At 42.4% G+C, this 15,385-nt stretch overlaps 1 protein-coding gene across 50 annotated transcripts in view; it reads right to left on the reverse strand.

The window, feature by feature from the left end:
* The window catches only part of LOC119161759 (uncharacterized), a 230,137-nt gene that overhangs the window by 57,539 nt on the left and 157,213 nt on the right, over positions 1 to 15,385 (reverse strand). For 37 of the 50 annotated variants that reach the window (XM_075880833.1, XM_075880818.1, XM_075880812.1 and 34 more), the window contains 13 exons: positions 13,522 to 13,587; positions 13,386 to 13,445; positions 13,253 to 13,300; positions 6,634 to 6,699; positions 6,497 to 6,547; positions 6,366 to 6,413; positions 4,966 to 5,034; positions 4,831 to 4,866; positions 3,331 to 3,396; positions 3,186 to 3,245; positions 745 to 807; positions 596 to 655; positions 458 to 505 (listed from right to left, as the gene is read on the reverse strand). In XM_075880833.1, coding sequence (XP_075736948.1) covers positions 458 to 505; positions 596 to 655; positions 745 to 807; positions 3,186 to 3,245; positions 3,331 to 3,396; positions 4,831 to 4,866; positions 4,966 to 5,034; positions 6,366 to 6,413; positions 6,497 to 6,547; positions 6,634 to 6,699; positions 13,253 to 13,300; positions 13,386 to 13,445; positions 13,522 to 13,587 — 741 coding nt within the window. The remainder of the gene's footprint in view (positions 1 to 457; positions 506 to 595; positions 656 to 744; positions 808 to 3,185; positions 3,246 to 3,330; positions 3,397 to 4,830; positions 4,867 to 4,965; positions 5,035 to 6,365; positions 6,414 to 6,496; positions 6,548 to 6,633; positions 6,700 to 13,252; positions 13,301 to 13,385; positions 13,446 to 13,521; positions 13,588 to 15,385) is intronic. The other 13 variants (XM_075880837.1, XM_075880821.1, XM_075880835.1 and 10 more) reach the window with 9 other exon arrangements.

Here is a 15,385-nt window from a genome sequence, read left to right on the forward strand (position 1 = left end):
ACATGGCCACAATACGATAAAGTGATGAAGAGTATGTTTATATAAAACCTAGTTCAATAGAAGTAGTCACGAGCTCCTTATTATGTGCGCTAAATGCTGGGCCGAACCTAATTAACGTGGTCACTTTCAAGTTTTGCTTAATGTTTATTTCACTGATACGAACACCTCGAAGTAGCAGTTAAGGCGTACCACGCGCTACAATTTGTCTATCAGAAAAAAAAAAATCGCCTCCCAGCCAAAGTGTCCAACAACTTAAAAAAAAAAATCAAACTCGCACATCAAAGTGACTGATGAAAGATGTGGTTAGGAAGAACTTAAGAACGACACTTTGGGGAAGAGTTTGAATATGAGAAACTGCGCCATGTAGTGCAATGTTACGGCATAACGGTGAAGAGCTCGAACAAAAACGGATCATAAAAATAAGCTACAGCAAAGATATTATAAAGTTTTCTCATACGGTGGTCTAGGTGACGGTGCTGGTGGCTGGAATGGTGGACCAGGGGGGCTGAAAATGTGGAAATGATAATGCGTTGGCTCTATAACACTCCTGAGCAATCTTGAACGAAATGGTCAAGAGACGCTAGACAATTCTTACGGTGGTCTCGCCACCGGAGGAAGTCCTGGAGGGGGCCTGGATGGAGGAGGTTGGGGTGGTCTGTATGAAAGAATTATTTCTGGTTAATGCATGGCACGTTATGCGAACTGATCAACAGTGGAGTAGGGTAGTGTATTCTGATTGCTTACGAAGGTCTGGCAACGGGAGGAGGAGGAGGAGGAAACGAGGGTGGTGGTCGAGCTGCAGGTGGTCTGCAAATTATTGTTCATTTATACATGAAGATTCTAAGTATGCATGCCGTAGAAGTGGCTACCTTTGCAGTTGTCTATCTCAACATTACTATAAGAATATTTCTCGGTGACAAAAAAAGCCATTACTGCATACTAATATGTGTAAAATATTTAAGCATGATTTGATGCATAGGGTGTCTGGCAGCGACACAGCAGCGATAAGTTACACAGATTAAATTTCTACTGAAATATTTTTATTGATATTTGGGAAGTTCACAATAACAACTGTTCTTTATACACTACTGATTAATAAAAAAGCGAAGGAACTTTAGTTCTGTGAATGGGCATAAATATATTTTAAGACAAGCATGCTTATAGGTTTCTAATTTATTAGGCCACTGAAACTTAATGGGACTTTACAAAACTTCAGGCTTCACGGAAATTGTCGTTAACCTAATGAAATATGAAACGTTTTCTGCAGATATATTTGACTAAACAATCAGGAGAAACGAGCTTCTTGGAAAAAGCTTACTGCCATCGAGCTTTCTATCAGCCTCATTTTTTCTGAGTAACAGTAGAATGTTGTCATCTGCCTTCATGTAAACGAAATCACATTTCACGACAACTGTTGATTACTTGAGAGTAAGATAAATTCTTTGGCTGATTAGTTTATTACAATTGTCTACTAACGCTCAAACTACGGCTTCCGAAAACCTTGAAAACACGTGAGGAAAAAGAGAAACGCTTCTTTCGTTCTAAGACCTTAAAACCAAATACTGACTCGTGGGACAAATGCTACGAAGCACGTTAAAATGCACGTTGAAAGAAGGTTACGAAAGTATTTTTTGCTGTCACTCTGACATCTACTGCATAAAAATGATAACTCTCGTAAGTATAGAACTTGTGTGTGGTCCCAACACCAGCACAATCATTTATCAGGAAAGAAGATTTTTTGGCGAAAAATCCGTATGGTTTCCTTGGTTTGTGCTACAAACAGGCGGTTGTCAATCCTCAATTTCATAACTAATCTTATAGCTTTTAGCAAAACTCATTCGCAGTATTCATGGAGCAACGTCTATTTTGAAAAACATTTGGGTCATGCCGACCGCATGTCTCAAAAAAAGTTACATTCTGCTTTGAAAAGCAATTATGTTTAGCACATGTTAAAGGAGGAATCAGGGAATACTATGTAAGTGTTTATTTACAACCAGCTTGCTATATAGTATGAAAAGTAGGCCCAAATGTACCATAGACCCGCTAAATGGAGTGATGATGCTTTAATTGCAGAATAAGGGTCGTGCGTACTAAACGTTGATTTGTGAAAGACAAAGATTTTCTTCTGTCACTTTATACATGCTAATATATATATGCCAAACTATAGTCACAGAAAACAGAAAATTGATGTAATAGCTATAAGAAGAAACGATGAATTATATTCAGCTATAGCTGCAAACCAGATGTATATAGACTCCCCAACAGATATGTACAATCCTAATTTGCAGGTGTTGGCCTCCATTCAGGGACTCTTCCTGTATAGTGTTATAATGCGCATTTGCAAGCTCTCACAATTATGGCAAACGTTGGGGACGGAGAACTCAGCAGAATAGACAATAACATGGAAGCTAGAATGGGAAAGTGGTGCAATATACTGACACAATCGGACAATACGATTGTGTCTTGAAGACAATTGAGATTTTTGAATTGCCTTTGAATATCATAAAACCGGTAGATGGCACCACCCGGCAGACAATCTTTTGTTCGCATGACTGCAAAAAGTCTGCTAGACGCGTAGCTAGGCCCTAAAATATCGCAGCTTAAACCAGGCATCCCCGATTCACCTGCACTTATTTTTAGGTTAAAAGAAATTGACGCGGAGAGGCGGCCTCGATGGCAACTAGTGCATGCAGCTGAAAGCTCGTGTCGAGTTCCACAGCGGCAACACCAACTGTAGCCACACAAGCTTGACTCTGGTGCGAACATAGATGTTTAGCGGCGTATGATTTCTCTAGCACATATCTACCACTGCTCATGGCTTATGGACTGTGGGTACAGCATTCTCCGCGGTGTAGACCCTAAAATGACGATAAAATATATTGCATGGCGTGTTCAGCATTTACATAAATAAACATAACCAGTATACTTCTGACAGTACTGCGGTAAACAAATGCCCTATAAGTTGGTTCTTAGTGCATTAAAATACTTTAAAGAAAAGTGTATAAGCATATTGAAGCATCCACATACAGGTGGATGGTACCAACCACCTACACCTTGGCACAGGTGTAGGTGGTTGGTATAGTGGACCAGGTTGGCTGTAAATAAGGTAATTTCAATAGTCTCTCCCTAACGTTTCCTGTGAGATTTAGAAAATAATTTTTCTGGAAAGACCAGAAAAGTCTTACGGTGGTCTCGCCACCGTTGGAAACCCAGGAGGGGGTCTGGACGGAGGAGGTGGCGGAGGTCTGCAAGGAACCATATAGTGGTTTCAGAGGTGATATTTACATGAGTGACGATTGATGAGGGCGTTAATGTATTCTTGTGTCTTACGGTGGTCTAGCCAGAGGAGGTGGAGGAGGAAACGATGGTGGTGGTCGTGTCGGGGGACCTTGCGGTCTGCATCATATTTGTCAAGTGTATGTAGAGGTTCCAAGCATGCACGTTGTGCAAGCAGATACACAGATTACCGCCTTAGCAATCGTGAAATGAAACATTAGAAAAAGGACTTATAAAAACAGAGTGACTGTTTAGATTCCAATTCATGTAGAAAATCTTCGCAGTTGTGTTAAAGGTAGTCGGGAATGGCGAAGTAACCTCCGTCATTCACGATCAATTCCTTTAATGCTCGTATATTACCAAAACTTACGATTACCTCAAATTAAAAAAGTGAATGACACACTATTCTACAACAACAAGCACCTACAGTGTACGTTTAAATAGCACAATAAATGTGCTATATGATCAATCAGTCTACGCACTTTCACACATTTCTAGAGTAATCAAACTTAGCATTACCAAAATAGAAAAACTTCGAGCCCAATATGACAAATATACTTCACAAAAGGATGTTTCTTGTATAGCTAATTACTTTACTAAACTAACAGAAATGACGTCAACATAAGAACATACTGAGATTGGTGTTGATGTCATATTAAATTGATCTCAATTTGTTTGTCCTCGCGAACGAACTGCTAACGTCAGGCTTACGGGAACCTAAGCGCTCCTGAATATGTGATGTTGTGAACGGCTTTTGTAATGACGCTTTCTCTGCGAAAGGTTCAGTGTATGAATGCAGTATGAATCATATGAATGTCTGATATGAAACAGAACGCATGTCTGATGTGAAACAGGTTGCCTCTCTTTCTGGCAATTAGCATGTGAAAAATGTCTTATAGACAATGTCAAAATCACAAAGAACTCTCCACGATTGTGGTACGCACATGTACGTGACACTGGGTATATCTTACATACACAGATATGTATTAGTACCTGCATATTATGATATTTAAAGGCAGTTTTGTCTAAATGTTGATTAAACACGCAATAATCTATAGAAAACATAAGTACTGCTATGCTGGCCTAAAACTAATGTTGCTGATTGCTGTAGAAGAAACAATTGCGGCTTGGTCAGCGTTCCCACAGAAAATTCATAAGCTCAAAGAACTCAGAGTGCATACATACACGACACAACCACGAAATAACATAAAGGCCTTTCTGCCTCAGTATCAAACAAAACTGTGTAATCCTGCTAGTTTCTCAAAATGGTGGCAACTTCGCCTCAGAGAAAAGTTGTATGTCTAGAAATTGGTGCCATCGAAAGACTGCTGGCGCCATCGTTAAGGAGAGTCTGGAGCGAATATTTTGGGCGGAACTTACTCGTGCTCATTGTAGAAGTTCTCCAGAAGAGCCATGATAGCAAGGAAACAGTGTGAAATATCAAGGCACAAGAAAAGGGTAAATTTTAGTGGTGCACAATTCACGCGGAATGTCAGTGCGCGGCCTATTTTATAAGCCATTTATATAAAATGAAGGAAGGTAATTACTACTTACGGTGGTCCAGGGAAAGGTGGTGGTGCTTGAGGGGATCTTGGGGAAAGAAAAAATGGTGTGGAATAGCATTCAACAGTTAGTGCAGGTGGTGTATTCATGCATCAGAAATTTTGTTTGAAAGCCACACAATCTTACGGTGGTCTGGCCCCAGGTGGTGCTGGGGGCTGGTATGCAGGTGGTGGTCGAGGAGAAGGACGTTGGGGTCTGGGGATGTGAATGTACAAAGCAATCAGTCCTCTGCCGTCTCCTAGTTAATGCGGCAAATGCGCTGTAATAATTATTCCTTTTACGCTATCCTATCATATGGTATCATTTTATTATTACTGGTTCTCAATCTTCGACTCTCTATAATTGTAGACTTTGTACTTTTATTTGGAATAATAACAGAATGATAGTAGGGAATTGTGCTTTCGTACTACCTTGCTTCAAGAGAAAGAGATAACAATAGGTTAGATGAGCATGTTGTGTTGTAATTAGTTGGATGTATTTTATTAGATTATAGATGGAGAGGCAGTAAAGAAAAAAAAAACCGCACCAGTGAATATCAAATCGAAACAAGGCGATGGTAAAGGCAGCGGAAGATGACAGAGAAGGAGATTAAGAATGACGTAGGGCGAGATATAAACTATAAATCGAGTGTGTTGAAAGTCGCCAATAGCGAAGTCTTGCGTGACAGTGAGTTTTCATGTGAACGTCTGCTCTGTTCATGAAAATCACGTAAAGCGTCAGAAATTTATCATTCCAATGTTCTATACGTAATTGTATTCTTTAGAGTAATAAAGATGTATTTGATATCGTACCCCTGCAAAACCCGTGACTTTGCCCATGCAGCTATTTATGGTTGAAAGTGATGTTTTGTAGACTCATGGGTCAAAGAATGATTAAAAAATAACAAATGTTACACAATTTTCTAAAAATGCGCCACACATTGGCTATAGCTGTACGATTTGTCTCGCCTTATACAAACCATTCTACATTCTACATTATACATACTCAGTCAGACTCAGATTCACGGCTTGATCCGAGCATGAATGAGTCCTAGTGAGTCGAGTCATAAGTGAGTTTACCGAAGCTGCCCGAGATCAAGAAGATTTCGCTGATTGATTCTAGTCTTTGATTCTAGAGTCCAGACATCTTGGCTCAAGGGAATTCGCACTATTGTTGTAATCGATCTATGTGCCTAATTGAAGGACTGTGTATTGCTTTGTTATATGAATGCAGTATGACTGGTAGTTGCTTTAGTGGTATAGTTGAGGTAATAACGTGACTACACACAGACGTGAGTGTACCTTAGCAGTAGTTAGCGCGGTTTCATACGAACTTTTACGAATGATACCTATGATCCCTTCTGAACTCTTTCGGCTCAATTTGTCTGTTACCCATTTCATTAACACAGTGCAAATAGTAACGTAGAACAATACACAGCTGCACGAATCCCACCTTCACACCAGCGGGAATACAGGAAAATGTATGCAAAAAAAAAAAATGGTTTGAGATATGCTAGAGTGTACAAAAACGTAAAAATATACACATACGGTGGTCTAGGTGAGGGTGTTGGTGGCTGATAAGGTGGGCCTGGGGGGCTGAAAGTGTAAAAAAATGAATTTTCTGGTGAGTTTTTGATGATCTTCATGATAATTGGAAAGAATTGGCTTTAATATCTTACGGAGGTGTTGGCCCAGGAGGGGGTCCTCGTGGAGGAGGAGGTGGCGGGGGTCTGTAAGGGAAGTATTGTGTGGGTGCATGGCTAATATATTATGACTGATGTAGTTTCAGAGAATGCAGTGGTTTTGCTTTTCTTACGGAGGTCTGGCCACAGCAGGCGGAGGAGGAAAAGAAGGTGGGGGTCGTGGTGAAGGAACTTGTGGTCTGCAAAATAATTGTTATGTTATTTTGAAGTTTAAAAGCCTTCGCATCGTCTCCTAAGTTAACAGTGAGCGTTGGTTAATTCTACTAAAATGCCGCATTTGCCTTCTACAACACAGCACGCTTGGTATTAGCTGCCGAAACATTACATACGCTACGCACAAAACAATTCATCCGCCAGATGTACTAAAGTGCTTATTTGGGCGGGTTGTTACATGGCCAACGAAGCGAAAAAACTGCGCGAAACGCGGGACAGGGAAAGAGACGGACGATGCGCTGACTTACAACCCTGTAATTCATCGTTATTTTTACCAGGAAATATGGATGGCCTCACCGCTTGCTGAGTAAAAATTTTTGTCTATTGAAACTTTCATATAACTCTAAACTAACTTTTTCAGGTTGGTTTTAGCTTCACAGTTCATTACTTTGAGCGTCCTGCCACCTAGTTCTCGGCGTATCGCTCTTTGTGGGTTAGGAACACCCATATGAGGTCATCGTCGTCGTCGTCGTTGTCGTCGTCGTCATCGTCGTCGTCGTCGTCGTCGTCGTCGTCGTCGTCGTCATCATCATCATCATCATCATCATCATCATCATCATCATCATGATCATCATCATTGTAATAATAATCATCATCATCAAGTCAGCACTCCGTCCGTCTTTTCCACTGTCCTGTGTTTCGCAGTGTTCTTCACTTCGTTTATCTATGAGAAAAGTAGGGGCCCAATGAAATGGTGTAGACCGGACACATGACACGTGTGAACATACATAAGGCACGCACTAGCACCCAGAGTCATTCAATTATATCAGTTGCGAAAATCCCCATTGGCTCCATGTATTGATTGATTGATATGTGGGGTTTAACGTCCCAAAACCACCGTAGATTATGAGAGACGCCGTAGTGGAGGGCTCCGGAAATTTCGACCACCTGGGGTTCTTTAACGTGCACCCAAATCTAAGCACACGGGCCTACAACATTTCCGCCTCCATCGAGAATACAGCCGCCCCAGCCGGGATTCGATCCCGCGACCTGCGGGTTGGCTCCATGTATCAAAATCCGGGAACATCATTGGCCCCCTTTCGGGAGTGAACAGATTGTCGCGCCACCGGTTAAATATAGACACGCGCTATCAAACGCATAATTTGTGTTTTGTGTTGCCGCTCTCAGGTGGCGCAACAGTCAGCTAGCTTCCGAAAAACTAGGCCAACTGCGTATGCAGATTTTGGAATGCAGTTACGCAACAGGTATAATTGAATATCTCGGATTAGCACCATGCTTGCATGTCTCGTATCATGTCATTTTTCAGGTGCAGTACACTCTTCTTCTGGGAAATGCTATATCAACAATCGAAACGTACAAACAAAATGCACACGAAGCACCTAGAAGTCAAAGTATACAATCAATAAAGAAAATCTGTGGTGTCGTGGGTGAATGAAGCGGAAACACGTATCTGAAAAAGAAATGGACGAAGAGGTTGGGGATGGCACACGGCTTAAGTTTGGTTTTAACTTGATAGCGTTGGAGAGCTCGTGTCGCAGAAAACCCGCCGCCAGCGTCGGCCCCGTTGGTTGTGAGCGAAAAATTGTCTGTGCGTCTGTGACCAAAAAATCAAGTTACCGAGATAGTTGCGGGAGGCCGCTACTTGTCCACGCGTGCGCACGCGATCACACTGAAAAAGCCGTGCGTTAGAAAAAAATCGAACTCAAGATCACGAGGCACGGTAGTTTCTTTGCCCTGCCACTCCTCCCTGCTTAGCTTCCAGCGCTTTCGTCGGGACGAGAGAAGAGACAATGCAATTGCAGCATGCGACAAACCTTTGTAACTCCACTCGCACTGGACCGATTCGTAAAGTTTTTGCGGCGTATAATTCGTGAGGCAATAAGCTCTTCTAGTGAATTCATTCCATGGTTACTTGAAAGAGTGTTTCAGGGCCCCTTTAATGCGTTTTGTTCGACAGGTGTCACGACGAAAACGAGCCCATTCGGCGATAATAGCGCGCGCTGGTCTAATCTACAGTGTGCGTGTTTGTGTGCGTGTGTGTGTATGTAACAAAACATATTAAAAAGCATGCACTTAGTGGTTGAAGGGTGCGCTAGCCGGATTTCGCTATCGCGTTGAACTCTTAAAAGCGAAGCTTAAGGGTCCCCAATTTTTTCCCTTTGAAAGGGTTGAAGATGGCGGCCTTCCGCTTAGTCATGGAGGTAGGAACTAAGCAGCAGATAAGCCCCGCCGCGCTTATCTAGTGGCTAAGGTACTCGGCTGCTGACCCGCAGGTCGCGGGATTAAATCCCGGCTGTGGCGGCTGCATTTCTGATGGAGGTGGAAATGTTGTAGGTCCGTGTGCTCAGATTAGGGTGCACGTTAAAGAGCCCCAGGTAGTCGAAATTTCCGAAGCCCTCCACTACGGCATCTCTCATAATCATATGGTGATTTTGGGACGTTAAACCCCACATATAAATCAATCAGCAGCAGGTAAAGCTAATAATCTTACACTGATCGAACATTCTTAGATGAAAGGCACAAGTCTGACTTGCTTTGGTTGTATACCCATCATATAAGATTCACCCAAGATCTTCCGTCAACATGCTTTTTTGAGACGCTGGTGTGTATTACATTTGTGAGTCAGATACGATTATTCACGTTTTTTTTTTCTCGGGAAAGCAAGTTTGAAAAAAAAGTATGAAGTTTGAGCTCGTCGATGGGGTCACCTGGCACAGTTAAATGCTGTCCTAATGCTGTGGATACTGTATTCGGCAAGTCCACTCATTGTTCGTTTAGTCTGATATTAACAGGCTTTCCAGTTTCGCCGGTGTACTGTTTGTGCAAAAGCAAATATTCGAGCAAGAATAAAAAGAGAGCTAATTCATATAAACTATATTTTATAACATAAACGAAAGCACTTCCCGTACTTTCAACTGTAACGTCCTCATGAATGTTTTTGAATGAAATAAGAAAATGTTGACCACTCGTTTCTTTGCTTGGCGCAAACTTGATGACAACCAGCACATAATGAAGCCACGGAAGGTATAGGGGAGGTTAATTGTGCTAGTGTTTTAAGTGTGGTGTAGTAAATATAATATAAATGTGAAAAAAAAACAAAGTGGGCAAAATACAACTAAATAATAAACTAAATATATGCAGGGGCAATTAGCCAACCAGTCCAGATTGCCATCGTTTTCTAACGGTTTCGGCCCACCGCCAGGGACGAAACCACCACACAACATTTCCCCTAGCATATCTGAAACGTAACCAATACTGGCCATTTTTAGGGGAGTAGTTCTTCAATATTTGCCACTGCAATTGAAATTAATATTGCGGCACGTTGTAGCAGCCACAAAGAAGAAGCGCGAGCGAGGTCTTCGGTGAAGCCGAGGATGTAAGGTGAGGTGGATAAGCGCCATTTTCGAGACGTCGTGCTGAAGCTGTTTCAATGAGTATTTTGGCTGACAAGTAAGACGTTGGTTCTCCTCTTGTGAACGCTAATTATTAGCAGGAGTAAAGAAGCAATTTTTCTCCATTTCCAATTACTGAGCCCTGATGACCTAGTTTGATGCCACGTTAATTAATCCAAAAATGTTTGCACCACTGGCTCAATATTTCATTTGTCGTCTTCTGAGGTCCTAGTTATAAGAAAAACACGCACAAAAATGTATCCAACCAAAATAAAAAATCCAGGGCTGAAAAGGTTAATAATGTGTTTCGGGGTTCTGTATTCATCCTTGATACGGCATAAACAATGAAAATCTCAAGACTGTTGTACTAAAACCATGTTCATAATCGAACACATCTTCTTTAGATCCGTCTGCATATCGCATTCACAACTTCATTTGACACAGGATCTAGGGTAATACAGCGTACAAAAAAAGGAAGGGCGTGACGCCATCATGCGGAATCGTCGATATCACGTTCGATGCGCCTTCGCTTTGTTTTCTGTATATTGTATCTGGCGTTTACATTGTTTGCAGGCTTTTTTTTCCTCTCTAAGCAACTTTCAAGATTTTTAAGACGCATTGGCAGAGGCAGTATAAAATACCAGACAGCTGTTCTAAGCAGTTCATTGCTTTAGCGAGGATTAAATAGCGTGGTGGCTGCCATTGTCGTCTACTGCTGTCATCGATACCGAAGTACTATATATGACTCCCATGGTTTCTTGAAGGTTGCGAAGCCATTTTACGTACGTGGCATTGTTTAACTACTGCTTTGCGGAAATTACGGTGTGGGCGTTGGTTCTTGTGAGAGAAAAATGAGCTTTGACTGTAAGTTTGAGATAGATGGAAATAAAGACACAATAAACATCTTCTATTCAAGGAAAAATCGCTCTTGTAGGACTAATGCGTGGCAAGCAGGTGTTCTCTTTGAGAGAAACGCTTATGAATAAAGTTTTTTCTTTTAGAAAGAGACCCCATAAAATGTCGTTTAGTTTGAGGGTGTGTCGTTAAAGCATGTTATATTGCACGCAGAAACGTAGAATCGCAGCTGGCGTCAAAGCATGAATTGTGTAACGAGTACTTCATTTAAATAAAGACCCGCTAATCACAAAGCGCACATGCGTGATTGTTATTATATATATATATATATATATATATATATATATATATATATATATATATATATATATATATATATATATAATTGTCTATAGCTGCACAGGTGTATAGCCGTCAGCGTGGCCAGAGCTAATTTTATTGTTGCCAGCCGCGAAGTGCTGGGCGCTTTTGCCGAGATAATACCTCGGTAGGCTTGAGATAATATGTCGGCATGTGTGGCTAGCATATTGGCAACAGAACCCAAATCTACGTGGTGTCAGCTTCAATCGAACTGCTGCAGGACACGCGGCGGAGCGTTCGTGTTAAATGTTCTGACGGCTGTACGTGTTGCCTGACGGATGTTTAGTGGTTATTTCGCCTATTTTCAACGAAATAATTATGGCGTATTTCACTGCTGTACTTGTAGCAGACATTCTAGGAGAATTCGTAACTTACAATTTTACATGCGCAGGCGTTTTTTTCCCTACGGCATGCGAACCTAGGTTAGCGATTGCAAAATTGATGCGCTCGAACTCTGATTACAATATCGCGTTCTACCCTTTATATTGCAGCTAAAGTGAGCGTCCGCGAAGGTCTTAAGATAAATATTGTCTCTTTTTTGTGTTTTCAGTAAATAGACGCATTCCAGCGGTTACAAGGATGTACAGTGCGTCAATTTATGTGCTGAGCGTTGTCTTAAGCAAGTGGGTCGATAGGAGAATAACGAGACATTCACGAATGTTGCACTCGTTCACACGCTCCTCACAGGGAATGACACAAGTTATTTCTCCGCTTCCCGACAAACACTTGCTTACGCTTAGCACTTCTGCTTCAGTTATCGAACATAACTTTTAGCAAAAACACGCACGGTTATATTTGTTATTTGTTTCGCAGAAATTTTCAGCATTGGTTTCTAGCGAAGTATTTACTACAGTTTTTAGAGCACAGGTATTTTAGTCAGAATCTCTTTAGAACTGACTATTCTATGTTGCAGTGCGAACGATTTCGAACCTGATTACACTATCATGCTCTGAAGAGCTGCTTGTCCTGAAGCCGCTTTTGCAAACTTTCTCAGTTGAAATCTACAGGCTCGTTCACTCTTATGGTGAACATGGCAGTGCGTGCCTGTGCTCCGCAGGATGTCAGTGCCTCCGGCGAGGTGGCTCGTCGAAATGAATCACTCTTGTTCCATTTCACAGCAAAGGAAGAGCGGCAAGCTCCGCAGCGGTAATAGCCAATGCAAAGCACCCTGTGCACTTGTGCGGTTTCGCTACGATGTGCGGTCTGGCGGGATGCCCTGGCGCTACGCGGAACAGGGTCACGTTAATCCGTGTTCACCATAAAAGTGAATGATCCTTTGCACGTAAGCTATTACAACGGATTCGAAATTCGCTGCAAGGCCACGAGAGGACCAAGCAACGAAGTTATAGATCAAATTAAACTCTAGCGTAGCATTTGCGTTACAATTCTCCAAGTTGTCGCTCAAGAAGTGCTTGTTGAAAACATGGCGTCGAACCTGCGTTTATTGGGGATTTCATTCTCAATGAATGAAGCATCGCGATCTTTTGTATTATTGCGTAAACGTGTATTGCGGGCAGGCTCTTTCAGGCAAATGGTACATTGCGACACACAGTACCAGTCTTATGCCGACAATTCACTTGTGGAGAGAAGAAAGCTAGATTCAATTTAGCATGCCACTGTGAATGCAGCACTCTTATGCGCAGTGGTTGACCTCACGACCACTACAATTGTAAAATTCGAATTTCAGCAAAAATAACCGTATAGAGAAATCGAAGAATACGTCTTGACGTAGATTCAGAGAGTGACTTGGGAGGGTGTTGAAATTTCTTGCCCGAGTTTCGGATTGTATGGATTGACGTGTATACATGAACACATTGGAAAGATTGCACGATCATAAAAAAGTAGTTGAACCCTCACTCCTTCTCTCGCCCCAACGAACAAAATTTCTGGATAAGCCCTTGACATACCGCGGTATGCAAGACTGTACGAAAGTATTGAAAAAAAATCGTACGGTGGTCTAGGCGAGGGTACTGGCGGCTGATAAGGTGGTCCCGGGGGGCTGAAAATGTAGAAATAACGGTTTTTTTCAGCTAGCTGTTGAGGACTTTCAAGTAAGCCCGAAGGATTGGGTTTGAAAGACTTACGGAGGTCTCGCCACAGGAGGAGGCCCAGGAGGGGGTCTTCGTGGAGGAGGTGGTGGGGGTCTGTAAGAGAGGTTCATGTGGGTTCATAGCTGAGGTAATGTAAGTTTAGATAGTGCAAGGTTTTGGCATTTCTTACGGTGGTCTGGCCACAGGAGGTGGAAAAGGGAATGAAGGTGGAGGTTGCGGCGAAGGAAATTGTGGTCTGCGAAAATTGGTCAAGTTATTAAAGTCTTCACATAGTGGTTTAAGCCGAAGAGAAGGTGGTTCTTCAGCCCACCTAAATATATCGTTCATGGTCTATAGAATACCGGAATTAATATTGTTTCCAAAGTGTTTTTTAACGGAGCCCACTAATGAATGATTGGTGTAAAAAATGGTCGTCGGAAACTCCTACTTCACCAATAAAGCTTTATACACCAAATAGTTTGAAATTAACACCAAATGAAACACGCATAAAATAACAGACGATTCCCTCACGACATTTTAACTCTTGTAGAAAGAGTAAATATTACTCACTAGAAGCTCAAACTAGAAACTTCATGACTGCTTGTCTTGCGATTCACAGTTATTGAAAGCTACAAAACTGAACCTATAGAAAAGTTAATCTTTGTAAAAAAATGAAGTCCCCAAAGAACATAATTTGCGGCTAAATTACGGATTTCTTTCATTGCATAAATGAGCAGAAAAATCAGATATAATTGAATCTATAGACTGCTATTGGTTTGCGGCCACGGAAAGAGTCTAACGTATTGATTAATTGTTTACTGTGCAACACTCATTTGAACACAGAATCAAAGCTGAGCCATGGCACAGGCAAGCGCATAAATGTAATCCTGCATGAGGTTCCAGATGCTTGCTAAACTACAGCGAAACATCAGAAGTGTGATTCCCTAGAATTATTCACGGTACAGCCTTCACAAGACGTCACGCACACAAACACCGCCGACAGAGCTGTTCTGAAGGTAACGTCAGTGTGCCTTGCGCGCGCCCACTCATCCGTCCACGCTTGCCCGCTGCTCTGGGAAGTAGCTGATCACTGCAAGCTCTCCAAATGTATCTGATGTCATTAGAGTGGCGGGTTTACCCTCTGCACATTAGTTAGGCAGTATGCGCACCTACATGGAGCGCATTATGTTCATATCATGGCTGATAATTATAAAGATGTTGATGCTGATGCCGATGGTGCATTATGGCTAAGCGCTTTGTGATGGGTTAGCAGCTTTCAACTACTTGCTCGTGTCGGAAATTCTGTCGTCTGATTCCTCGTGCGATTCCGCGCTTCTTCCCCTCATTATGGCATCTGTTAAAGGGCTTTCAAAGCACCAAAAGTTGAAAATTTTGTTGTGGTTTTTCAGGTGTGCACGATTCTACAGCCAGTACGTAGCCATGAAAACTTTTAGAAATGATGCCATGATAACGGAGTTACACGGGTTTGATGATACGAAAGTGGCTCTCGATCGTTGGGCTTTCTTTTTCGCTATGCTCCGTTTCATGGCTCGTCTTGCCTCCGACTCGCTTGGTGGAGTCCGCGCTGAACGGTCGTGTCGTCCGGGAGCTCCAACTCCAGCGTAGCTCTCGCCGATCGGACCGCAGTTTGTGATCTGCTTACACCATGTAGCTCTCGCCGAGCGGTGCCCCGTCCTAGGACTCCTTTGACCGCGTCTCCCATCTTTCCTATCCTTTCTCTCTTCTTTCTGTCCCTCCCGTGCAGCGAGCATTGCCGCTGTTTCATTATATTTTTACTATTCATTTTATCTATCTTCTCCCATCTTTTACACGGAGCTTAGCCATGTCGCCAGATTAGGCAAGCAGAAATCACCTCCCTTTTCCTTTCTCCAAATACCAAGCATTCATTCGTCTTTCCTCATGACCGAGGAATCCTCCTCGCCGTGCGAGGAGTAAAAGTGGCGAGCGCATGTGCCCATGAGAAGACGAACATGCTCTTTTTGTTAATGACGAGCAGATGACAATATTGACGCCACGGCGAACGCGCAAGGGCG

The sequence above is a fragment of the Rhipicephalus microplus genome, chromosome X (assembly GCF_043290135.1).
Source record: "Rhipicephalus microplus isolate Deutch F79 chromosome X, USDA_Rmic, whole genome shotgun sequence".
Lineage (NCBI taxonomy): Eukaryota > Metazoa > Arthropoda > Arachnida > Ixodida > Ixodidae > Rhipicephalus > Rhipicephalus microplus.